General features: G+C 39.6%; 2 protein-coding genes across 3 annotated transcripts in view; one reads left to right on the top strand and one right to left on the bottom strand.

Moving 5' to 3' along the window:
* Window positions 1-8,300, bottom strand: part of LOC126236502 (enoyl-CoA hydratase domain-containing protein 3, mitochondrial) — a 130,564-nt gene extending 122,264 nt beyond the window's left edge. For both annotated transcript variants that reach the window (XM_049945858.1, XM_049945859.1), the window contains exon 1: window positions 7,946-8,300. In XM_049945858.1, the coding sequence (XP_049801815.1) occupies window positions 7,946-7,987 (42 nt within the window). In that variant the 5' untranslated portion in view covers window positions 7,988-8,300. The remainder of the gene's footprint in view (window positions 1-7,945) is intronic.
* The window catches only part of LOC126236501 (uncharacterized), a 314,789-nt gene continuing 296,214 nt past the window's right edge, over window positions 8,175-26,749 (top strand). Inside the window, exon 1 of the mRNA XM_049945857.1 lies at window positions 8,175-8,197. Coding sequence (XP_049801814.1) covers window positions 8,182-8,197 — 16 coding nt within the window. The 5' untranslated portion in view covers window positions 8,175-8,181. The remainder of the gene's footprint in view (window positions 8,198-26,749) is intronic.

Below are 26,749 nucleotides of genomic sequence, written 5' to 3'. Positions count from 1 at the left end.
AAGAAGAGAAGTAAAAGTAGTAGGTGAATATGGAATGGGGTGGGGAATGAAAGAGGAAGGTGCCTGGTAGGATTTTGCACAGAGCATAACTTAATCATACCTACACTTGGTTTAGGAATCATGGAATACGGTTGTATACATGGAAGAGGCCTGGAGACATTGGAAGGTTTCAGATAGCTTATATAATGCTAAGACAGAGATTTAGGAACCAGATTTTAAATTGTAAGATATTTCTGGGGGCAGATGTGGATTCTGACCACAACTGATTGGTTATGCACTGTAGATTAAAACTGAAGAAACTGCAAAAAGGTAGGAATTTAAGGAGATGGGACCTGGATAAACTGAAAGAACCAGAGGTTGTAGAGAGTTTCAGAGAGAGCATTACGGAATGGTTGACAAGAACAGAGGAAAGAAATGCAGTAGAAGAAGAATGGGTAGCTTTGAGTGTGAAGGCACTAGAGGATCAAGTAGGTATAAAGATGAGGGCTAGTAGAATTCCTTGGGTAACACAAGACATACTGCATTTAATCGATGAAATGAGAAAAAATATAAAAATGCAGTAAATGAAGCAGGTGAAAAGGAATATAAATGTCTCAGAAATGAGACTGACAGGAAGTGAAAAACGGCTAAGCAGGGATGTCTAGAGGAAAAATGTAAGGATGTAGAAGCATGTATTACTAGGGATAAGATAGACACTGTCTACAGTAAAATTAAAGAGACCTCTGGAGAAAAGAGAACCACCTGCACGAATATCAAGGGCTCAGATGGAAAACCAGTCCTAAGCAAAGAAGGGAAAGCAGAAAGGTGAACGGAGTATATAGAGGCCCTATATGAGGGCAATGTACTTGAGGACGATATTATGGAAATGGAAGAGGACGTACATGAAGATGAAGTGGGAGATAAGATACTGCATGAAGAATTTGACAGAGCACTGAAAGACACAAGTAGAAACAAGGCCCCAGCAGCAGACAACATTCCATTAGAACTACTGAAAGCCTTGGGAGAGCCAGACGTGACAAAACTCTTCCATCTGCTGATGAAGATGTGAGACAAATTCAAAGATGCAGTACCGACAGCAACAGATAGATTCATACAGCGTAAGTTAATAAGGGACGGGGCTGATCCACCATGGTACACAAAACATGTCAGAACACTGTTGCAGAAGCAACGAAAAAAGCATGCCAAATTCAGAAGAACGCAAAATCCCCAAGACTGACTAAGTTTCACGGAAGCTCGAAATTTAGTGTGGACATCAATGCGAGATGCTTTTAATAGTTTCCACAATGAAATATTGTCTCAAAATATGGTAGAAAACCCAAAGAAATTCTGGTCGTATGTAAAGTACACCAGAGGCAAAAAACAGTCAATACCGTCATTGCGCAATAGCGATGGAAATGTTACCGATGATGGTGCCACTAAAGCAGAGTTACTAAATACAGTTTTCCATAATTCCTTCACAAAAGAACAAGTAAATAATCCAGAATTCGAAACCAAAACAGCTTTTAGCATGAGTGACATAAAAGTAGATATCTTAGGTGTTGTGAAACAACTCAAATCACTTAAGAAAGACAAGTCTTCCATTCCAGATGGAATACTAATCACGTTCCTTTCAGAGTATGCAGACACAATAGCACTTTTCTTAGCAATCATATACAACAGCTCACTTGACAAAAGGTCTGTTCCTAAAGATTGGAAAGTAGCACAGGTCACACCAATATTCAAGAAAGGAAATAGGAGTAACCCATTGAATTACAGGCCCATATCACTGACCTCAATTTGCAGTAGGATTTTGGAGCATATACCGTACTCGACCGCTCCATGAACCATGGACCTTGCCGTTGATGGGGAGGCTTGCATGCCTCAGCGATACAGATAGCCGTACCGTAGGTGCAACCACAATGGAGTGGTATCTGTTGAGCGGCCAGACAAACATGTGGTTCCTGAAGAGGGGCAGCAGCCTTTTCAGTAGTTGCAGGGGCAACAGTATGGAGGATTTACTGATCTGGCTTGTAACATTGACCAAAACAGCCTTGTTGTGCTGGTACTGTGAATGGCTGAAAGCAAGAGACTACAGCCGTAATTTTTCCCGGGGGCATGCAGCTCTACTGTATGGTTAAATGATGATGGTGTCCTCTTGGGTAAAATATTCCGGAAGTAAAATAGTCCCCCATTTGGATCTCTGGGCAGGGACTACTCAGGAGGACATTGTTATCAGGAGAAAGAAAAACAGCATTCTACGGGTCGGAGCACGGAATGTCCGATCCCTTAATTGGGCAAGTAGGTCAGATAAATGGCTACGTTAAAGTTAGATATAGTGGGAATTAGTGAAGTTCAGTGGCAGGAGAAACAAGACTTCTGGTCAGGTGAATGCAGGGTTATACATACAAAATCAAATAGGGGTAATGCAGGGGTAGGTCTGATAATGAATAACAAAATAGGAATGCGGGTAAGCTACTACAAATAGCATAGTGAACGCATTATTGTGGCCAAGATAGATACGAAGCCCACGCCTACCACAGTAGTACAAGTTTATATGCCAACGAGCTCCGCAGATGTCAAAGATATTGATGAAATGTATGATGAGATAAAAGAAATTATTCAGATAGTGAAGGGAGATGAAAATTTAATAGTCATGGGAGACTGGAATTCGATAGTAGGAAAAGGGAGGGAAGGAAACGTAGTAGGTGAATATGGAATGGGGGTAAGGAAAGAAAGAGGAAGCCGTCTCGTAGAATTTTTGACAGAGCATAACTTAATCATAGCTAAGACTTGGTTCAAGAATCATAAAAGAAGGTTGTATACATGGAAAAAGCCTGGAGATACTGAAAGGTTTCAGATAGATTATATAATGGTAAGACAGAGATTTAGGAACCAGGTTTTAAATTTTAAGACATTTCAAGGGGGGGATGTGGACTCTGACCACAATCTATTGGTAATGAACTGTAGATTAAAACTGAAGAAACTGCAAAAAGCTGGGAATTTAGGAAGATGGGACCTGGATAAACTGAAAGAACCAGAGGTTGCAGAGAGTTTCAGGGAGAGCAATAGGGAATGACTGACAAGAATGGATAGCTTTGAGAGATGAAACAGTGAAGGCAGTAGAAGATCAAGTAGGTAAAAAGACGAGGGCTAATAAAAACCCTTGGGTAACAGAAGAGATATTGAATTTAATTGATGAAAGGAGAAAATACAAAAATGTAGTAAATGAAGCAGGCAAAAAGGAATACAAACGTCTCAAAAATGAGAATGACAGGAAGTGCAAAATGGCAAAGCAGGGAAGGCTAGAGGGCAAATGTAAGGATGTAGAGGCGTATATCACTAGGGGTAAGATAGACACTGCCTACAGAGACCTTTGGAGAAATGAGAACCACTTGCATGAATATCAAGAACTCAGATGGAAACCCAGTTCCAGGCAAAGAAGGGAAGGCAGAAAGGTGTAAGGAGTATATAGAGGGTCTATACAAGGGTGATGTTCTTGAGGACAATATTATAGAAATGGAAGAGGATGTATATGAAGATGAAATGGGAGATATGATACTGTGTGAAGAGTTTGACAGAGCACTGAAAGACCTAAGTCCAAACAAGGCCCCAGGAGTAGACAACATTCCATTAGAACTACTGATAGCCTTGGGAGAGCCAGCCCTGACAAAACTCTACAATCTGATGAGTGAGCAAGATGTATGAGACAAGCAAAATACCCTCAGACTTCTAGAAGAATATAATAATTCCAATCCCAAAGAAAGAAGGTGTTGACAGATGTGAAAATCACCAAACTATCAGATACAGCTGCAAAATACTAACGCGAATTCTTTACAGACGAATGGAAAAACTGGTAGAAGCCAACCTCGGGGAAGATCACTTTGGATTCTGTAGAAATGTTGGAACATGTGAGGCAATACTGATCCTACGGCTTATCTTAGAAAATAGATGAAGGAAAGGCAAACCTACATTTCTAGCATTTGTACACTTAGAGAAAGCTTTTGACAATGTTGACTGGAATACTCTCTTTCAAATTCTGAAGGTGGCAGGGGTAAAATACAGGGAGCGAAAGGCTATTTACAATTTGTACAGAAACCATATGGCTGTTATAAGAGTCGAGGGGCATGAAAGGGAAGCAGTGGTTGGGAAGGGAGTGGGACAGGGTTGTAACCTCTCCACGATGTTATTCAATCAGTATATTGAGCAAGCAGTAAGGGAAACAAAAGAAAAATTCAGAGTAGGAATTAAAATCCAAGGAGAAGAAATGAAAACTTTGAGGTTTGCCGATGACATAATAATTCAGCCAGAGACAGCAAAGGACCTGGAAGAGCAGCCGAATGGAATGGACAGTGTCTTGAAAGAAGGATATAAGATGAACATCAACAAAAGCAAAACGAGGATAACGGAATGTAGTCGAATTAAATCAGGTGATGCTGAGGGAATTAGATTAGGAAATGAGACGCTTAAAGTAGTAAATGAGTTTTGCTATTTGGAGAGCTAAATAACTGCTGATGGTCGAAGTAGAGAGGATATAAAATGTAGACTGGCTGCAGCAAGGAAAGCATTTCTGACGAAGAGAAACTTGTTATCGAGTATAGATTTAAGTGTCAAGGAAGTCTTTTCTGAAAGTATTTGTATGGAGTATAGCAATGTATGGAAGCGAAACATGGACGATAAACAGTGTAGACAAAAAGAGATTAAAAGCTTTTGAAATATGGTGCTACAGAAGAATGCTGATTAGTATATGGTTAGATCAAGTAACCAATGGGTGGTACTGAATAGAATTGGGGAGAAGAGGAATTTGTGACACAACCTGACTAGAAGAAAGGACTGGTTGCCAGAACATTTTCTGAGGCATCAAGGGATCACCAATTTAGTACTGGAGAGTAGTGTGTGGAGTAAAAATCGTAGAGGGAGACCAAGAGATGAATACACTAAGCACATTCAGAAACATGTAGGTTGCAGCAGTTATTCGCAGATGATGAGGCTTGCACAGGATACAGTAGCGTGGAGAGCTGCAGCAAATATGTCTCTGGTCTGAAGACCACGACAATAACAACAACAACAACAACAACAACAAGTCGGAAAAATCTTTACCAATGATCATGTTTGTTCCTTAATGCCTGATATTGGTCTGTTGTCTGACCAGAACTGGTAGTGTCCCAATACAGATGTGACATATTCAGAAAAATAATACAGTTCAAAACGCATTTAAAAGCTGTAAATCACTTTCCCCTAAAGATAATAGTGTCTGGGGTTTAGCTCTACCAACACTACATTTGCTTGATCGTAAATGTTTCTTGCTTTTGACAGCATTTATGATAGCAAAACTGAGAGCCAGTTATTAAGTTACACTTCAAATAACCAATATTTTGTTTCATGATGACCGCTTTCTACAGTGAAAATGTTGAGACCTGAAAGAGTGAACAAGACCGATAACTAGAGGTGAAAGCTTATTTTTAATAATATAAATCTGATAGAAAATATCCCACGAATCAACTATAGGTGGTTTTATTAAGGCAGCACAATGTTTTAATACTCTGCTAGATATATTGTCAATCACAAGCATGGCAGTTTATAGTGACAATAATTTTTGTTAACTCATTAGAGGCGTATTTTTGAAGATAGTGTTTGGAAGAGTAAATCTAATGCATCTGTAATTGATTGTTTATTGGTAGGTGCAATGTCTGTCACCACTGTGAGGAAGTATTCATTGGCCATTAACTTTAATGTGTTATCATTTCTGAGAAGGTTACTACCAGCAAAATTCATTTAATTATTCAACCTTTTTTAACAATGTACAAGATTGTTTCCACTTTATTCTTATAATGTTTCACTTCTTGTACATATTTGACCAAACTTGAGAAAACAATGTTGTAACTCTTGATTACAGCTCATGTACTGAATTAGATAGAAGTTTCTGTTCTTGGAACAAAATACTTTAACCTTGTCATTTGTTTATTTCTACTTATGTTTATTTTTATCCTTGTTTATTTCAGGGAAAGACAGGATACGATGCTCAGAACAAATATGATTAGAAAGTAATAGCAGTGCACATGGCTACAACACTAGGAGAAAGGATGATCTTCACTACTCAAGGTTAAATCTAACCTTGGCTCAGAAGGGGGTGAATTATGCTGCCACAAAAGTCTTTGGTCACTTACCTAATAACATCAAAAGTCTGACAGATAACTCATTAGATGAATTTTTGGATATAGTAAGTGGGTAATTTCCTCAACCCCCACAAAAATAAAAAAAAATTAAAAATATTAAGTGTCATGTAATATTTTGTGTAATGTAATAACTTGTATAGACACATTTTATTAACCTGGCACGTTCCATATGCAAACCACCACAAAGTGCATGGCAGACAGTATGTTACAGTGTATCAGTTAATAGTTTCTTTCTGTTCAATTCATACATGGAGCATGGCAGGAATAATTGTCTGAATGCCTCTATGTGTGCCATAATTACTCTAATGTTATCCTCACTACCCCTATGTGAGCGATACATAGGGGGTTGTTAAATTCCTAGAGTCATCATTTAAATCTGGTTCTGGAAACTTTGTTAGTAGATTTTCTCAGGATAGTTTACTCCTATCTTCAAGAGTCTGAGGTTCAGTTTCTTCAGGATTACTGTAACACTCTCCCACGGGTCAAACAAACTTGTAACCATTTATGCTGTCCTCCTCTGTATATGTTCAATATCCCCTGTTGGACACATTTTGTAAGGGTCCTACACACTTGAATAATATTCTATAAAGGAGACACATGAGTGATTTGTAAGTAACCTCCTTTATATACTGATTGCACTTCCAGAGGATTCTACCAACAAACCAAAGTCTACTGTCAGCTTCACCCACAACTGAGACTGTCATCATTCAATTTCGTATCCCTATAAAGTGTTACACCCAGATATTTGTACGAGTTGGCTGATTCCAACTACAGCCAATTGATATTATAGTCATCTGCAAGTTGTCATTCTTTGCACCACTTTTAAATCTTATTAAGGTCTGAATGCAGGTCCTTCAAACTGTACTTCATTACAGATAACTGCACCATCTGCAAAAAGTCTGAGGTTACTATCAATATTGTTCACGAGGTCATTAATATACAACCTGAACAGCATGGGTCCCAATACACTTCCCTGGGGCACACCTGAAGTTACTTCTACACCTTATGATGACTCTCCATCCATGATTATTATTATTATTATTATTTCCTTTTCCTTGGAGCTACAGCCTGCAACATACACGTAATTCATACGCAAAGACGATCGAAGTAAGTTGGAAATTTTTTCTGCAACAAAGAGGAAATAATGATCTTGCAGTACTTTTGATAGTTCTTGTTCATAAGAGTTGCCAGCATCAGTTTGTTTAATAGTCGTTTCAATGACGCGGGGCTCTAAAAAAAAACATGTAAAATCAAATCAAAAGAGAACTGTTTCCTTTATTACTTATATGTATCACTTTAATTAGGCTCATTTTTATAAAATAACTGTCATTTTAAAACTGAATTTTAATAGATTACGACTGACCGATAACTGGAAACAAATAAATAGAACCAACAGTACATTGCAAATAGTATCGGAATACATTTAAAGCTGCTTTTATAGTAATATATACCAATGATACACGAGCATGTGGCGTTGTATTGAAAACTGCTATGTATTTGATTGGTCAAAGTTGAAGCTTCTGCCTGAAAAGAAGACTAAGAAAAGCCAGACGTTAGCCTTCACGATATAACGTAGTTGGTGCAGTGCTCTTACTAAATTGGTGACACTACACGTTTATGAACATATGTTTAATACATAATGACAATGTGCACTTTGTATGATTACTACATGCATAAGAAACAAACAGATGTAATAGATTGACGTGGCAAAACACATATGACTGCAAAATGGAACATAGCGTCTGTGGAGATACACAAATTAATTGTTACAGTTTACTCCTCAGTGTCCTTACATGCTTTCCCATTGCCAAGGACATACGTGTGGTAACAGACATTATTAGTACGAACGATTCGTAAATATTATATTTTAAAATATACTTCACAACCAACAACTCTTCTATGCACTTGGTTTCACGCTTACAAGTCCTCAACTGTTTATACGCGTGACAACCGTTGCCATAGCAGCAGTTGCCACCTACGAAAGGTGACCAATCACCTGCTAGCTTTCAGTTGCTCCGAGCAACGAAAAATGGCAGATGCAGTAGGTAAGATAAACATTATTATCCTGCTGCTTTTCGAGAGAGTTAACCATTTACAAAAAGGAATAAGAAAATTTCTACACCTTAAGAAATTCAGTTTCATAGTGGACCACAGTTGCCATCTTTATGCTTGTCAGTACGTGGTTGACTAGCAAAGTTGGTCGATACATGGACGAAATAGGCGTGACACTGCCAATCGTCTGCTAGTATCGTTATTTATTTTTCCCTAAACGGTAATTGTTGCAAGAAGTGTAGCGGAAAATTATGAAGTTGTAAATGTAAAATGCCCATTTTCGACGCAGTTATTTGTTCCGAGGTTTTAGCTTCATACCAATAACGTCATTCAGATGAATTCTAGATATGGCTAAATATGGAATGTTGACATTGACTCGGGGACGATGTAGGTAGTTGATTGCTATTAAAAGTATACTGTTGAAAATGCCTTGATTGGTGACTCGACTGACACGCTAAATTTATATCCCCCACAAAATAAAAAAACAGCTTTTGAAAATTAGGGACAACGAACGCCTTGCTGTTAATCAAAAACAGTATACTCACTTTACACTAGCTTCCGTTCATTTTTTTTTTTTTTTTTTTTTTTTACAGAAATTGCGGGATGGAAGTATAAGAAAATGAATTAATTTGTAGGCAGTTATTTTATTGATTATATCATCATTATGTGAAAGAAGTGTGTAGTGTTCGGGAATATATATGCAGAATACGGGATAAGGGCGCGAATGTCACTCTTTGTGACATTATGTAGGCCTACATAGATAAGCGGTATCTTACAACATTTATGCTAATTCATTCTCCCGTAATATGGTACATAAAATTTATTGTTTAGAGGGTTATCAATTAACTTAAGCTCATATACTCCACCACATTATAGAAATATTTTTGTGTCACACATTTTTAGGGCTGCAGAGAAATTCCTCACGGTTTTGTAATTCCCTTTGCAATGCTTATATTAATTCGATACTGGAGTATTGAGGTTCGATTTTAAATCTGAAGTGAATGTGAAAGTCCTAACAATTGCTTTGTGTTCCTTGTGTTATGGCAATGAACAGCCTCATTGGTGTCCAGTTTTGTGGAGTCTTGTAATGGGTTCACAGTTGTCCTGGATATATACAGTGGTGGAGATGTTAAAATATTAATATCTTTTAAACAATTTCTATGAGATACTTTTTACTCCTTCGTCACTATAATGCCAATGGCTTCTTTCTGTGTTGTATTTGTTTGATTCTAATGATGGTATAAATCCCCCATACTTTGAGTCCATTTTGCATAAATGGCGTAAAAAATTCGTGGTAGTGCTGAGGAAATTGTAGCTACATCCATACTCTGCAGACTACTGTGAAGTGCATGGCAGAGGGTGTGTGCCATTGTACCAGTTATTAGGGGTTTTTCCCAGATGGAGTGCAGGAAGAATGATTGTTTAAATACCTCTGTGCATGCATTAATTAGTCTGATGTTCTCCTCACGATACTTGTGGTAGCGATATGTAGGCGGTTGTTGTACAGTATATTCCCAGAGTCATCAGTCAAAGCTGATTCTTGAAACTAAGTAGGTGTTGTCGAGATGATTTATGTCTTATCTTCAAGAGAGTGCCAGTACATTTCTTTCAACATCTCTGGGGAAGTCTCTCACAGGTCAGACAAACCTGTGACCTTTTGTGCTGTGTTTCTCTGGATTTGTTCAGTATCCCCTGTGAGTCCTATCTGGTATGGGTCCCACAAGCATGAGCAGTCTTCTCAGATGGGTCACATGAGTGATTTGTATGTGATCTCCTTTGTAGACTTATTGCATTTCCCCTAGTATTCTGTCAATAAACAGAAGTCTGCTAGCTGCCTCACCCAAGGCAGCCTGTGAGATCATTCACTTTCATGTCATTACAAAAGGGATTGTTATTTGTATCTGTTTCCCAATTCCAATTGTGACTCACTGGTAGTCATAGCCATAGAATATTACTTTTTTGTTTTGTTTTGTGATGGGCACAATTTTAAATTTTTGAACATTTGAAGCAAGTTCCCAATCGTCGTATCACTTTGAAATCTTATCAAGACACGACTGAATATTTGTGCAATTTCTATGTACTTCATTATAGATAACTGTATCATCTAAGAAAAGCCTGAGACTACTGTTAATACAGGGTGTATGTAAAATCCAGGAACATTTTCAATTACTTATTGGACAAGAATTAAGCATTGTACAGATGTCATACATATTGCATTTTGAAGAGAAACTCTGAAAGTTTTTTGTCAAACGTTCAATGTGTGAACCATAAGTGACCCGGCAGATGTCAATACGGTAACTGAATTCTTGCCATGCCTGTCCCAGCATGGCAGTCACTTCCCGTATTCTTTCCTGGAGCTCTGCTACATTACATGGTAGAGGTGGTACATACACCAGATTTTTAATTTGTTGCCACAAAAAAAGTCACATGGAGAGAGTGCTGGTGATTGGGGAGGCCATTTCATGAAACCGCTGTCCCCTTCTGTGGCACGACCGATCCATCGATTCTGTGGCGCGACCGATCCATCGATGCAGCAGCTCTGTGTTCAGGTACACACGAAATTCACAATGGAAATGTGGTGGAGCCCCATTCTGCTGAAAGATGAAGGGAGAGTCCGATTGCATTTGAGGCATCAGCCATTGTTGCAGCATGTCCAAGTAGGAATATCCAGTGACAGTACTCTTGGATAAGAAGTGTGGCCCATACAGTTTTCAACGTGACAAGGCACAAAATACATTTATCTCTGGGGAATCACACTCAAATTCAATGCATTCGTGTGGTTGCTTTGTACCCCAGATTCAACAATTATGCCTGTTCACTTTCCCATTAGTGTCAAAAGTGGCTTCGTCACAAAAAATTAAGTGATCAACAATGACATCCCCATCCTCATTCAATTGTTGCAATTGCGAACAAAACTGAAAATTCTTGTCTTTGTCGTCGTCATTGAGCTTCTGCACTAGCTCCAATTTGAATGGTTTCATAGACAGCTTCTGTCGCAAGATTTTCCAAACTGTCATTGGAACCATTTCGAGTTCACAGGATACACAACATGCCAGTTTCTTTGGACTCCTTACGAATGTCTCTCTTATGCACTCCACATTCGCTTCACTCACACTGGGATGTCTGCTTCTCATTGCCGGGCCCAAGCAACCCGTTGTAATTAATTTGTTGTGCCAGTGGTAAGTGGCCTTCATTGTTTGTGGCTTCTTACCATACTTGGTTCTAAACATCCATTGAACAGCTTTAGCACATTTGTTTTTGTTGAACTCCAACACACAGAAAGCTCGCTCCGCACCTGAACTCGCCATGTTTGCAACTAGCGCTGACAATCGGAAAATTATCAAACTATGCTGTGGCGGTACACACACACACACACACACACACACACAAAAAAACCACTTTTAGGGTTTCTCTTCATAATGACATGTGTATGATATCTGAACAATGTTTGGTCCTTGTGCAATAAATAATAGAAAGTGTTCCCAGACTTTATGCACACCCTGTACTGTCTGCAAGGTCATTAAGATATGACATGAATTACAAGGGATCCAGCACACGTACCTGAAGTACACCTGAAGTTAGCTCTTCATCTGTTTATGACGATCCATCCAAGATAACTTGCTGCATCTTACCTACCAAGAAATCCTCAATCCAGTCACAAATTTCGTTTGATTCACCAAGCAACAGTCATTCAGTAGTACTTTTGAGAATAAGTGTAGGTATGGTACTGAGTCAAATGCTTTAAAGAAATTGAGTAGCACTGCATCTACCTGACGACTGCCTTGATCCATGGCTTTCAGTATGTCATGTGAAAAAAATATGAGCTGGGTTGCAAATTATTGATGTTTTCGAAATTGTGCTGTTTGGTATTGAGGAGTCATTCTGTTTGAGATGCCCCATTGTGTTTGAGCTCAGAATATGTTCTAAGATTCTACAACAGATGGATGTCAACGATACTGAATGTTAGTTCTGAGAAGCATTTCTGCCATCCTTCTTCTATATGGCTATGACCTGTACTTTCTTCCAAGTACTGGCCACAGATTTTTGTTCAAGGTATCTTATGATAGACCTTTGTTAATGCAGGGGCTAACTCATCTGCAGATTGGGTATAGAATCTAATAGAAACTCCATCAGGCCCAGGAACTTTGTTCAGTTTTTATGATTTAAACTGTTTCTCAACACCACTGAGACTAGAATCTATTTCACTCATCGTTTCATTGGTGCAAGGATTAAATTGGAGCAATAGGTTGGTTTGTTGGATTAAAGGGACCAGACTGCTACAGTCATCGGTCCCTTAATTGGGGCAATACTTCTGGGCTTTCTTTTGTAAAGGGACATTTGAAAACTGAATTAACAATTTCTGCTTTTGTTTTGCTATCTACAATTTCAGTTTATGCCTCATCCATAAGTGTGTGGACACTTACAGCATTCACATATAACCAGAATTTCTTTGGGTTTTGTGGAAGATTATTCAACAATATTCATGTATGGTAGTCATTGAAGGCTTCAGGCATTGCTATCTTGACAGTCAAACACATCTCTTTTAGCATCTTTCTAGACAGTCCAGGCTTTGTTTGATACCTGTTATGCAATACCATCTGGTTCTTTAAAAGTTTCTCTACAATGGCTGTATACCATGGAGGGCTCCTCCCATCATGAACTGTTCTACTGAGTTCATATCTCTCTCTCTCTCTCTCTCTCTATCTATCTATCTATCTATCTATCTATCTATCCATCCATCTATCCAGAGCACGGTCAACTATTCTTTTAAACTTGAGATATGGTACCAAGCATCTTTGTCTAGTTTATTGAAGATACAGATTTTTCTACTTGTAAAATTTGGGTTTTTGGTTACTGATACCACTTCGATGTGTACATCCTCAAAGAGGTCAGCTGTATTTGTTGCCATTAGATCTAATATATTCCCATCATGATTGGGGTTCCTAACTATCTATTCTAAGTAGTTTTCAAAGGAGGCATTTATTAAATGTTCGCAGGCTATCTTATCATACCCAACACTAAAAAAAAAACTGTAATTATCCCAGTTGATTGTTGGATGGTTAAATTCTCCTCCAGTGCTTACAGTTGGTAGGGAACTTCCATACAAATGAACTGAGGTTTCCTCTAAAATTTTGGTTACATCAAGAGATGAGTCTGTTGGTTGATAGAAGGATCCAATTAACTTCCTCAAACAATCTCATACACAGTTTCTGTCTTGGTGGATTTGAGTTTCTTGTGTACTATGACAAATACACCACCTCCATGTCCCTTAGTCCATCCTTTTGGTACACACTTAAATTTCCCCCAAAAATCCCACTGCTGTCAACTCTTGGTTTTAACCAGTTTTCTGTACTTAATATTGTGTGAGCTCCATTGCCTTTAGAAGTGCTTCAAACTCTAGCACTTTGTTGCAAATGCTTCACCAGTTAACAACTAGGATTTTAATACACTAATTTGTGCTGCGCATTTCTTTGGATTTACACTGATGCTTCTGGGTTTCCTGCAACTAATGTTGTGTGGATGGGATGGAGAGTTGCTTAATAATTCAAGAAACCCTCTAGTGCACCCCACACAATGTCAGCTACCTGCCTTTGACATGCAGTGAACACCTGAATCACTTTAATTATAAATATCACTGAACTCAACTTATTGCAAACAGTGCTGTATCTGCTGTTTCCAGTGTAGCTCACACTCTATCACTATACTTAAAAATTTAGATGAAGTTATTTCTTCCAGCCTCTTCTAAACCAAAAAATACACATCCATGTGTCCCGCTTTTTATTTATTGTTGTAAACCATGCATGTAGATTTTTCTTCAGATTAATAATTAAGTCATTTTCTTTGAGCCTTTGTGATGTTTTAATGACATATGAAAGTGTTTTTCTCAGGTGGCACAGAATTGCTAGCCATATTCAGCACGGTCATACTGTATCGTCTACATATGGTACCTTATTTCACTTTCATGTATGTACATTATTTACAAATAAATGGAGTATAGGCCCCATTTTTGTCAGTTATCATCTTGAACATTAGCATATCTAATATTTTTGAGAAACCTGTTACTAAAGCTGTTTGTCTTTAATTATTAGGATCATCTTTTTACCACTCAATTTAAGTTGACCAGGAACTTCTTTTGGAATGGGTAGTTGACAAATTTCAGTAGTGATGTAATTATTTCTGCTGTCACCTGCTTGAGTTTATTATGTCCAGCAGTCTTTTTTGCCTTTAGCTTTTTCGTAATCTTTGTTAGTTTTTCTTCAGTTACCAGTTTCAAGAACACTGAGTGACCTGGATTATTAATTATGATGAGTATCCGTAATAGAAAGTTTTCAGGGGGAGAGGATTGGGGGGGGGGGGGAGTCAAATACAGATGCATTACATTTACTTTATACCTCTCAGTTTGGTTTTCATAAAGAATTTTCGATAAAGAAGGCAATACAAGACCACATAAATGAAGTCTTAGAAGAGCTATACAAAAAAATGGTCCTTTTTGGCATACTCTGTAACTTTGCCAAAGCCCTTGATTTCGTGTATCACAGAAGTCTACTTAGCAAAGTTAAGTGATACAGCATCCTATCTCAGGCATGAAAATGACCTCAGAATGGGGGAGCATAATATGGGGAGTACCGCTAAGATCTGTACTGGGTCTGATCTTGTCTCTAACCTACATAGAAGAATTTCTGTCTCTATAACGTGTAAATGTGGTGGGGAGGAATTGCTTTTGTCTTTTTGTAATAATAATAAAAAATGTTCTGAATGTAAACATGTACAAATTAATTTGTGATGTGAATGTAAAATGACACATTCCATATCGTTATGATCTGTCATGATCTGTGGAATGTGCATCTAACTTATATTATCTTCGAATGACTTAAAAATTCAGTTCAAAGACAGTAATTTTTGTTGATAATACAAGCATTCTAATCAAATGTCACAACTCAAGCTTAGCAGCAAAGCTCAGATGATAGCTGAATAGGCTTACAATTGGTCCACAGCTAACAATTTAAAACTACACAAATACTTATATTATGTAAGTTTAAACACGTTTTAATAACCTTTTGGTACTAGAAGCAGACATTAGTGGTCATACATGAAGTGAAATACATTGTGTAAAATTCCTTGAGGTCCAGCTGCATAACAAGTTAAAAGGGAATCAACACATGGACAAAGTTTCAAGGTTATAAAAAAATCAAGGCACATGCACCTAACGTCGGAAATCAGTAATTCTGATAACATGTGGAATGTAGTGAAAATGGCTGTAGCTGATGAATAACAGGTAGCAGATATATTTAATAATAATTTTTTAAATATAGTAGAAAGTATATCACAGTTCAAGAGAAAAATCACAGCAATATGTTGAGAAAGTAACACTCATAAAATTCAATCATATGAATGTATCACCAACTTCTTCTTCTCAAATTAAAAAAAAAAAAATTATACATTCTCACAAAAATAAAAGCTCATCTGGTTTTGATGGGTTTTCTAATAGAGTACTAAAGATTTTTTCGCATATAATAAGCTCAGTCTTATCAGAAATATATAGAGTATCACTAACTCAAGGTGGTTTTTCAGAGAGACTGAAATATGCTTAGCAACAATAATATCCTCAGCAAATCACAGTTTGGGTTTCAGAAGAGTAACTCTACTGAGAATGCCATTTACATGTTCAATCACCAAATTTTACAAGCGTTAAATAATAAAATAGCGCCAGTTGGTATTTTTTGCAACTTATGTAAGGCATTTGATTGTGTGTATCACGGCATTCTCCTAGATAAATGGAAGTTTTATGGAATTGATGGTATAGCCAGTCAATGGATAATGTCATATCTAACCAAAATAATGCAAAAAGGTGTACTTAGTAATCCAACCAGTATAATCCAGAGCCGTAATTCTGACTCTGGAGAGATCATGTGTGGGGTTCCTCAAGGCTCAATCTTTGGTCCACTATTGTTCATCATATATGTAAATGATCTTCTGTCTAATACACAACAAGTAGAATTAGTTCTTTTTGCATATGGCACTAATATTGTAATCAGTTCAAGCATATACACAGAAACAGAATAAATGCTAAACAATCTTCTTAAAAGTATCATTGTCTGGTTTTCTGTGAATGGTCCCACACTCATTTTTAAAAAGACACAAAATCTTTAGTTCTGCACATCTAGGGGTACTACACCAATGATAAGCATAACATGTCATGAGGAAATAATAAATAGGGTGGAATCTTCAAAATTTTAAGATGTCTCAATTTATGAGAACTTAGTTCAGCCACATTTGCACACAGAATAATTTCAAATCTTGGTGAGAGACACATCAGTAAGTTGACATATTTTCATTCAGTAATGTCATATGGAAAGGTGCTCTGAGCCTATCATCAACACTCCACTTTCATAGCTGAAAGTTGGTGATCCATCACACAATCCTGTTAACAGTCTGTCTCCATTTTTCCCAGTCTTCTGCATCACAAAGTAGATGGTTCCATGTTTGGTATGTCATCTCCTTTATCTGGTCTATCCGTCATCTTGGCAGTTTTCCTTGCAATCTTTTCTCTTCGACTTTGCCTTGGATGATCGCCTTTTCCAAGTTATCCTCCTGTCATTGAATTATGTGACCAAAGAACTGCAGGATTCACTGGAAACAGTTGGTTTATTTGTGTATTTTCACTGACTATTGTCTTATATGAAATTATCTCCTGGCAGTGCACCTAAAGCAAGCATTTAAGGTCCCCCCCCCCTCCCTCCCCCAAATATTAAAACCATTTTCAGCTCAACTGTGTTAGACACAGTCATAATACAGGATACAAAAATAATTTTCATATAGATTTTGCCCCCTTGTACTCTAGTAGCAAGATATTCGACACACACTCAGCTACCATAAAGCGAAACATTGGGAATCCCTACCAGTTCAAAACAAAATTAAAATTGTACCACATTACCCACCCTCTTTACAAATTATCTAGATTCAAGGATTGAAAAGTTCTGCTAGCTACATGGCAAGTAGCAATGTTTGCTATAAAGCTGGACAACAAGCAGTAGTGTACTGTACATAGAATGCATTGTTTAATTATGTAAAAATATTTTCTTTGAAAAATAGCGATGTAATAAAATAAATATTTAGCTACTAATATTAGCAGATAGACACCAGCAATATAGTGAAACTGGGGAGGCAGCAGGTAACTCCCCCCTCCCTGAAAAGTAGCAGCTTTATTAGTAATTTACTCCATTAAAAGTACATGGCAGAATTGTGAATAGCATTAAGCAGTGTAGTGATAGCTTGCTATATATATATATATGGAGACTGAAGCGACAAATGAAAATTTGTTCAAAGGCTGAGATTTGAGCCTGGGTCTCCTGCTCAGTAGGCAGATGTCCTAACCACTACAGCACTCTGGCACAGTAACTTTGCACAACTGCACAGACTATTCTTGCACGCCTCCCTTCTCAGTCCAAATTCCCATTCACACCTCAGCCCACTTGGTATTCTCTGTAAACTCCAACAGCATTGCAGAGCCTCTTCAGCTGTATTGGAATGGCACCTCAGCATCAAATGAAACTGGGGATCATGGAACCCAGGCATAGGTGTTTTAATCAAACGAGACTACATGCTTCCAGAGACATATTTAAGTCTCAAACATCTATGATGTGTGGATGAAGACTGAAGTGACAAATGAAAATTTGTACTGAGGCAAAGCTGGGAGGGGGGGGGGGGGGGGGGGGGTAGCCGAGCGGTCTAAAGCGCTGCAGTCATGGACTGTGCGGCTGGTCCCGGCGGAGGTTCGAGTCCTCCCTCGGACATGGGTGTGTGTGTTTGTCCTTAGGATACTTTAGGTTAAGTAGTGTGTAAGATTAGGGACTGATGGCCTTAGTCCCATAAGATTTCACACACATTTGAACATTTTTTACTAAGGCAAGGATTCAAACCTGGGTCTCCTGCTCACTTGGCAGATGTGCTAACCGCTATGCCAACCTGGCACAGTGGCTTTGTTCAATTGCACAGACTACCCTAGCATGCATCTCTCCTCACTGGAGGGTGAACGGGAATTTGGATTGTCATTGTCAGCAAGATGTCAAACCCACCTCTTGCTTCCTTCTTTCTTGTTAGTTCTTGTCTTTTAACATATAGGTTACCTGTTGCATGTTACTATCACTGTGGCATCTGTCAGCTAATCTCTTTCAGTACATTCCTTTGTCATTTGCAACAGCATATCTACCTCTTTCTTGTTCCTTATTACATGAAAGGCTTAATGATTTCAATTCCCTGTTGACTACTGGTACATCATTTAGTAAAATTTTCCTTCCTTTCCAGAGAAGAGGCAAAGGTTAGAATTTCATTTTCTTTCACCTTCATATCCAATTTCTATTTCTAGCTATTTGTAAGGGTAAATGGAATGTATTCACAGTTTCAAATATGGACAACCATCAGCTGTATAATGGAATGATGATAATGAAAATTTGCACTGGAGCAGGACTCAAACCTGGATGTCCTGCTTATTGTGAGTGGCCGCCTTACCATTGGGCTATCCAAGAATGCTTCACAGCCATACCCAAACCTCCATATGTTGTTCACCATGTGTGCACAACCTGCACTCACACATCTGTTATGTATATTCCTGTGTAGAGGAGACATTTTAATTGAAAGTTACTTGCTTGTTTTGGAGATAAATATGATAATGCAGTGCCTGTTCCGTTCAGAAATATGATGCTTGCATGTCTGAGGGAAAATGGGATGACAACAGATGCTACAAAATACATGAAATGTATTTGCAGTTGCAAATATCTGCAACTATCAACTGTATAATGGAATGAGAACTATGAAAATTTGTGCTAGTCTAAGATTGGAACCCGGACTGGCTGCTTATCACAAGTGGCCACCTTACCATTAATCTATCTGAGCATGCTTCACGGTTAATGACATGTCTCGTGCAAATTTTCAGTGTCATCATTCAATTATAGAGCTGACTGTTGTCCATATTTGTAACTGCAAATATATTTCATGGCAGCTGAAGTCCCTGTATTGCCTTAAGATGAGTACTGCATTCTACTTCTTTACAAGACAAGACTTGGTAAGGGAGTGAGACAGGGTTGTAGCCTCTCCCCGATGTTATTCAATCTGTATATTGAGCAAGCAGTGAAGGAAACAAAAGAAAAATTCGGAGTAGGTATTAAAATCCATGGAGAAGAAATAAAAACTTTGAGGTTCGCCGATGGCATTGTAATTCTGTCAGAGACAGCAAAGGACTTAGAAGAGCAGTTGAACAAAATGGATAGTGTCTTGAAAGGAGGATATAAGATGAACATCAACAAAATCAAAATGAGGATAATCAAATGTAGTCGAATTAAGTCGGGTGATGCTGAAGGAATTACATTAGGAAATGAGACATTTACAGCAGTAAAGGAGTTTTGCTATTTGGGGAGCAAAATAACTGATGATGGTCAAAGTAGAGAGGATATAAAACAATGTGGAGGGGGAGTTAGAGAAATTGTAAAAAAGTGGGCATACAGGATGCACTAAATAACAGTTGCCACATACAGAGCTGTTATTCTGAGTATTCTATACTAGGCAGCAGAGAAAGTCATGGCTGGAGGGGTTAGTGTAGAAAGCACCCAAATAACAGTTGCCACATACAGAGCTGTTATTCTGGGTATTCTGTACTAGGCAGCAGAGAAAGTCATGGCTGGAGGGGCAAGTGTAGAAAGCACCCCCTAAACATTTTCTGCACCCTTTCTCCCTCTTGTGTTCTTATCTTACACATTAGTCACTTCAAGATGAAAGCCTTTGGTCTGCATGTGTAAAGCAAAAGCTGGCAAACGGTGCCAACAGACAAAGCTGTTTGCCACACATACCCTCAGTGCATTACAAGGTGCTCACTTGAAAATGATGTGTTGCCTGAAATCAGTAGACAGCACATTGCAATAAAGATTTTATAATAGGAGCTGGACAGTCATTATTCTAAACAATTTACTATGGCTGCAAAACCATATGTCAAGGAAATGTTGGGAAAATACTATAGTGAAATAGCAGCCCCTCCAGGGTGGCTATAATTAAATTTTCATCACTTCAGCCAGTGTATATGGAAAACTATTTACCATATGAGTACCCAAATTTATAGGAATGATGCTGAGACTGTGTGCTGCGGGATTGGCATTGTTAATAGTGTTAGTGCCATGACTCACCGTTAGGATCGGTACTGGTATGGCAGTGTAGGGTTGAAACACAAGCATCAGAGTGCATTACAGATGCAGATAGTCAAAATGGGTCTGGATGGGGTGAGCAGGGTTTTACTCATGAACCTGTGTTATCAAAACAACAGCAATAGTGCTGCTGCTCTTCTCAAGTAGTGATGCATTAAAGGAATATGGAGAGGTCCTCTTTCCACACTGGGGTTGAAGAACATGATTCGGAAGTTAAATTAACTGACAATTTGGGTATTGCTCCTGAGAGAGGCTGATTGCCAATTGCATGACAAACTGTGAAGAAGTTACTGTTGCCATGGCTGAGGGTGCTCAGCACATTGTGCAGTCTTCTAGCAGTGCATGAGCAGTGTCACAACAGCTGAACATTCCGTAGGCCACCATTCAAAAAGTGCTGTGAACAAATGTAAAATGGTGCCTCTAGTGCAGTTCCAGGCTGTCTTGGATGCAGATAGTGCTCACATTGAGCAATGCTTGTAACCTGGAATGTAAACATGGTACACAATTAACAGATGTTACCCACTCATGTGGAAATTAAAGTGTGTTTCTTTCAATGGTTTGTTCATTATTTTTCTTCCCCAACTCCTCACAAATATTTCCATGAAGTTACGTTACCCTACAATCACTCATTTTTCAGGGGTCCCCTATCAAATAGTGGAAGTTTAAATATAAACACACTGTGTTTTAGAAAGTATATTGCAGCCAAATGCATTAACAATGCTTATCTCTTAAATTATAAAGCTATTTCAGTTTTGATTATGTGAACATTTAAGCATTCCTTACCTCTGCATGTAAGTTTCAACCTCAGTACAGAGCAGAGGACACTGGTCTTCTGTTGCCCACAAGTAACATTACAAATATGATGGCACAGGCTATACACACCCAGCAGCTGTTCTACCTCATACTGATAATTTTTTGGGGAGAGAGAAAGAGGAAAGCGAAGGGAGCAGAGTGAGGGGACATGTTTACAGCTTTGGGGGAAGGAACAACAATGATATCATTTACTGCAAATTATTGCTGTTTACAAGATCTGTTCAGAAAATTCTTGAACTCTGCCCACAAAATTTTTATGTGCTTATCTTTTAATTATTGTGCATCATCTCCTTCAAAATATTCTCCTCTACAATTGATACACCACTCCAAATGTCGTTTCCATTTCTGAAAACAGTCTTTTGTATGCCTCTTACTGGATTGCATGAAGTGCCATCTGCGAATTTTCTTGTATCTGGTCTATCATTGCACATTTTTGACAGTTCAGTGGGGATTTCAACTTTGGAAATAAAAAAGTCCACAGGGGCCAGGTATGGAGAGTATGGAGGATGAGGCAGCACAGTGATTTCATTTTTTGTGCAATAATCATGCACCGACAGGGATGAATGTGTGGGTGCATTATGGTGATGCAAGAGCCATGAATGGTCTCGCCATATTTCAAGCCATTTCCTTCTCACATCGTAACATGTCCCGATAGTACCATTGATTAACAGTTTGTCTCTGTAGCATGAATTCACGATGAACTTGTTGTGGACTGTTAAGGCAGCCAGTCCACAGTGAAGTAGCCGAAAGGGCACGCGTCAACTCACGCCGTCTGGCGTTAAGTCTGGAACAGGATTCGTAATGAATGTAATAAAGAAAAGAACGTACCTACTAGAACACTTAACTTTTATATCGTCCTTTGGTATACAGCATTCTTGATGATACAAGTGAGACTCTTTAGATTCATGAAGTAACTAATGGCGCCTTGCTAGGTCGTATCCATTAACTTAGCTGAAGGCTATTCTAACTGTCTCTTGGCAAATGAGAGCAAGGCTTCGTCAGTGTAGTCGCTAGCAATGTCGTCGTACAACCGGGGCGAGTGCTAGTCAGTCTCTCGAGACCTGCCTTGTGGTGGCGCTCGGTCTGCGATCCTGACAGTGGCGACACGCGGGTCCGACATGTACTAATGGACCGCGGCCGATTTAAGCTACCACCTAGCAAGTGTGGTGTCTAGCGATGACACCACAGAACTAATTCTTCAAAATCAAAGAAAACTATCAGCATGGCTTTGACATTTGACCTGACCTATTTTTGGTCCTGGAGAACCTTTCCCAAGCCATTGTGAAGACTGAACCTTAGTCTGAACAGCATAAGTGTAGACCTGTGTCTCATCACCAGTTATGATTCTCTTAAGGAACATCTCATTCTCATTTGCACGATCCAAAAGCTCTTCACAGACTATGAGGGGAAGGTCTTTCTGTGGGACGAACTTGGTGGCAACATGATGCATCCCAAGATGCTGTGTCAGGATTTCATGACATTATCCAACTGAAATGTTACATTCTTCTGCAAGCTCTTGGACAGACAGTCTTTGATTCGCGTGCATAGTTTCGTGCACATTCCTAACATAAGTATTATCAGCACACGTTGAAGGGAGCCCTGAATGAGGATCATCCTTAACTTCCATCTGGCCATTTTTAAACCATGCGAACCAATCGTAACCCCGATTACAGCTTAAGCACTCATCACCCTAGGCTTCTTCCATCATTTGTTGTGTCTCTCTAAAGGTTTTCTCACAAAAATTTTAATGCAGATGCATTGCTCCTCTAACTCTGCCATTTCAAAATTTGCAAACTGTGTGATACAATGTTCTACTCAATACAGCACTGAACAATAATTAACAGACATACAACAGTGAAAGTCCCAGCAGTTACACATTAAACACAGATGTGTGTAGGGATGCCAACCACATTTCGCTTCAACACACCATCGGTGCGAAATTAAGAATGTCCATTATAATTATCCTGACTGTTATGCCGTGGTCAGTTGATGAATTTTGTCTCAGTTCCCAATGTTTCGTCTCCGACTGCGGGAGACATCTTCAAGGGGGTCCATAGGTCAATGGAAGGTCCAACACACCCACTGACTCGCTACTGACTGCCGCTAAATTTCGTGTCCGCGCGTTCCCGCGCCGCAGTGTGACGTCACGTGTTTTGAACACAGTGAAAGTCCCAGCAGTTACACATTAAACACAGATGTGTGTAGGGATGCCAACCACATTTCGCTTCAACACACCATCGGTGCGAAATTAAGAATGTCCATTATAATTATCCTGACTGTTATGCCGTGGTCGGTTGATGAATTTTGTCTCAGTTCCCAATGTTTCGTCTCCGACTGCGGGAGACATCTTCAAGGGGGTCCATAGGTCAATGGAAGGTCCAACACACCCACTGACTCGCTACTGACTGCCGCTAAATTTCGTGTCCGCGTGTTCCCGCGCCGCAGTGTGACGTCACGTGTTTTGAAAACGTCAGTGCAATTGGTCGCTGTCCGTCGCCGTCGATCGCCTTTGCCATCACCCAGTAGTGGACAGGTGGTACACATCTTCTTTAACACCGGCATCCATATACCATTTAATTTCATGCCCTCCTCCTTTCGGATGAAATTATTTGGGTGTTTAGCGATTTTGATTGCCTCCCTGTAGAGCCTTTCGTAGTATCCGCTTGTGGCCGCTAGTACTTGCGTCTCCTCGAAACGAATATTGTGGTTCCCTGGCTGGAAAGCATGCTCTGCAACAGCTGATCGTTCCGTTGCTCCTCTTCTACAATTTCCCTTGTGCTCTTCCAAACGTTTAGAAACAGTTCTTTTAGTGGTACCCGCATAAACATCACCACAACTGCATGGGATCCTGTACACTCCAGCTTTTTCCAAAGGTTTGTGAACGTCCTTGGCAGGCTTAAGGTATTCCTGTATCTTCCTGGTGGGCTTGTAAATTACGGTAATATTCTGCTTCATCAAGATCCTCCCTATTCTTTCCGTTACATTTTTAATAAACGGCAGGAAAACCTTAGATTTTGCAGTAGCCTGTACATCGGTATGATTTCTGCGTGGCTGCCTCAACACACGTTTTATTTCGGCGGATGAATATCCGTTCTTCATTAGTGCATTGTGGAGATGTTGCATCTCAGCGTTGAGCAACTCAGGTTCACAAATATTTCTAGCTCTGTCCGCTAACGTCTTGATAACACCCCGCTTCTGTTGTGGGTGGTGGTTCGAATCCCGGTGCAAATAACGGTCCGTGTGCGTGGGTTTGCGGTACACTGAGTGGCCCAAACTACCATTTTCGTTTCTAAAAACAAACACATCAAGGAAATGTAATTTGCCGTCTACCTCCTCCTCCATTGTAAACTGAATTCTCGAGTTTATACTGTTCAGATGTTCGTGGAACCGGCTTAGTTCCTTCCTACCATGTCTCCACAGTACAAACGTGTCATCCACATATCGGAACCATACATTTGGTTTTTTGCTGGCAGTACCTAAGGCCTGTTCTTTGAATTTCTCCATAAAGAAGTTTGCAATTACGGGACTTAGAGGGCTTCCCATAGCCACGCCATCCGCTTGCTCATAAAACTGTTCATTCCACTTAAAGTATGTGGTCATCAAACAACACTTAAACAGTTCTGAAATATCGGCAGGAAAAATTCGATCCAGCTGTTCCAATACATCATTAAGTGGAACCATGGTAAACAGCGATACCACATCGAAGCTGATCAATATGTCCTCCGGCTGGACCACTATGCCATTCAATCTGCTGATGAAATGTGTCGAATTCTTTATATAAGAGTCCGAACGGCCCACATGTGGTTTCAACAGCATAGTCAAAAATTGTTCTCAAGTACTGAAACTTCTCATATCTCTCATACTGATTTCTCTTTAACAGCAGCATTTTTCCTGGAAGCAAAACAATACTTTGTTTTGGTGTCATTTACTCAAATCCACAATTCTTCTCCTTCCTTTTCTGGTACGCCAAATCCTTCTTCCAGCTCTTTCAGTCTTCTAGATAGCATACAAACATCATCAGCATGTGCTAGGTTTGGTTTCATACAGTTCGGTTGAGTGCCATCTGGTTTATTGATCTCCTCCCTTCTCATCACTCTTTCCAATATGGTGTTAAAAAGCAGTGTGGATCACACATTCCCCTGTCCTGAACCCTGGATAACTTCAAATTCTTTAGTTGTGAGGTTTCCTTTTATTCATTCATTCATTTCCGTGTCCAGTCAGCATTTCCAAAAATTAGCAGCTGCGATAGCTTTGTTATTTCCTTTGTAAACATCTTTTATTGTGCACGGGTTGTCCAGGAGAGGGCATACAAGTAGCTGGTGGAAGGATTCCCCATTTCTTCAGTTTGGTTTTGCATCGGAGGACGCCCACTCTTAGGCAGTTGAGAGACCTCCGTACAGGGTCTTGTAGGTTTTCACCAGGAGCTAGTTCTTCTTCCGGTGAGATGTCTATGGGCAGTGAGCTCTTCTATGTTGCAAGACGAATTGCCTCTGGTGTTCCCTCCAGTGGCGCAGTCCTAGCAAGGAAACTCTTGTGGGATTTAAGGCAGGATCTTGCTGCCTGATGACCATACAGAGGATGTCGGCGGTCATTCTCCTGCTTTGTTCTGTCTTTGTCTGCAGCAATGGCTAGTCCAACAATCGGGTACAATTTCTGCACTGGTGTTGGCTTCAAGCATCCTGAGATGATCCTTGTAGTATCGTTGACCACAATATCGACTTGCTTAGCATGGGCTGAAGCATTCCACACAGGAGCAGCATACTCAGCAGCTGATACACAAAGCGAAAGTGCAAAAGTCCTTAGGAGGTGTGCATTGGTTCCCCAGCTGCTGCCAATCAGCTTCTTAAGTATCCTATTGCGAGCAATGGCTTTCTGTTTCACGTTTAGACATTGCTGCCTGTATGTTAGAGCCCTGTCCAGTGTGACACCTAGGTAGACTGGTATTGGGAAATGTTTCAGTTGCTCTCCTTGCCATGTGATGTCCAGCTTTCGCTGTGCTTCCCTGTTTCATAAGTGGAAGGCGCTCACTTGAGTTTTACTGGGATTGGGCTTCAGGTGGTTGGCATCATAGTACTTGGAGAGTTCATCCATTGCTAGAGACAGATTTCCCTCTACTTCTTTAAAGGTTGGTCCCTGAACAGCTACTGCTGTGTCATCGGCATAGATGAAGAGCCTAGTACGTGCTGGTATTGGCTGATCATTTGTGTAGATATTGTACAGTGCTGGAGCAAGCACACTGCCTTGGGGGAGACCATTCTTCTGCATTTGCAACCTACTCCTCTTACCCTGCAATGAAACTTGGAATCTTCTTTTCTGAAGGAAGGTGCTAATAAGGGATGTTAGTTGGTAGCCATTAGCAAGGTCATACACTTTCTTTAACAGTTTCCTATGATTCACAGTGCAGCTATTAGATCAACAAAAGCGACTCCAGTAACAGGCTTAAGTATTGCAATGACTCAAGACTTCCACCAAATTTTGGCGATGTGTAGCTTTGCGACACATGTGTTCATTAGGCTTAGTAGCCATTCCGTCATTTTACAG

Source organism: Schistocerca nitens, chromosome 2 (assembly GCF_023898315.1).
Source record: "Schistocerca nitens isolate TAMUIC-IGC-003100 chromosome 2, iqSchNite1.1, whole genome shotgun sequence".
Lineage (NCBI taxonomy): Eukaryota > Metazoa > Arthropoda > Insecta > Orthoptera > Acrididae > Schistocerca > Schistocerca nitens.
This window is presented reverse-complemented; position numbering and strand designations above follow the sequence as displayed.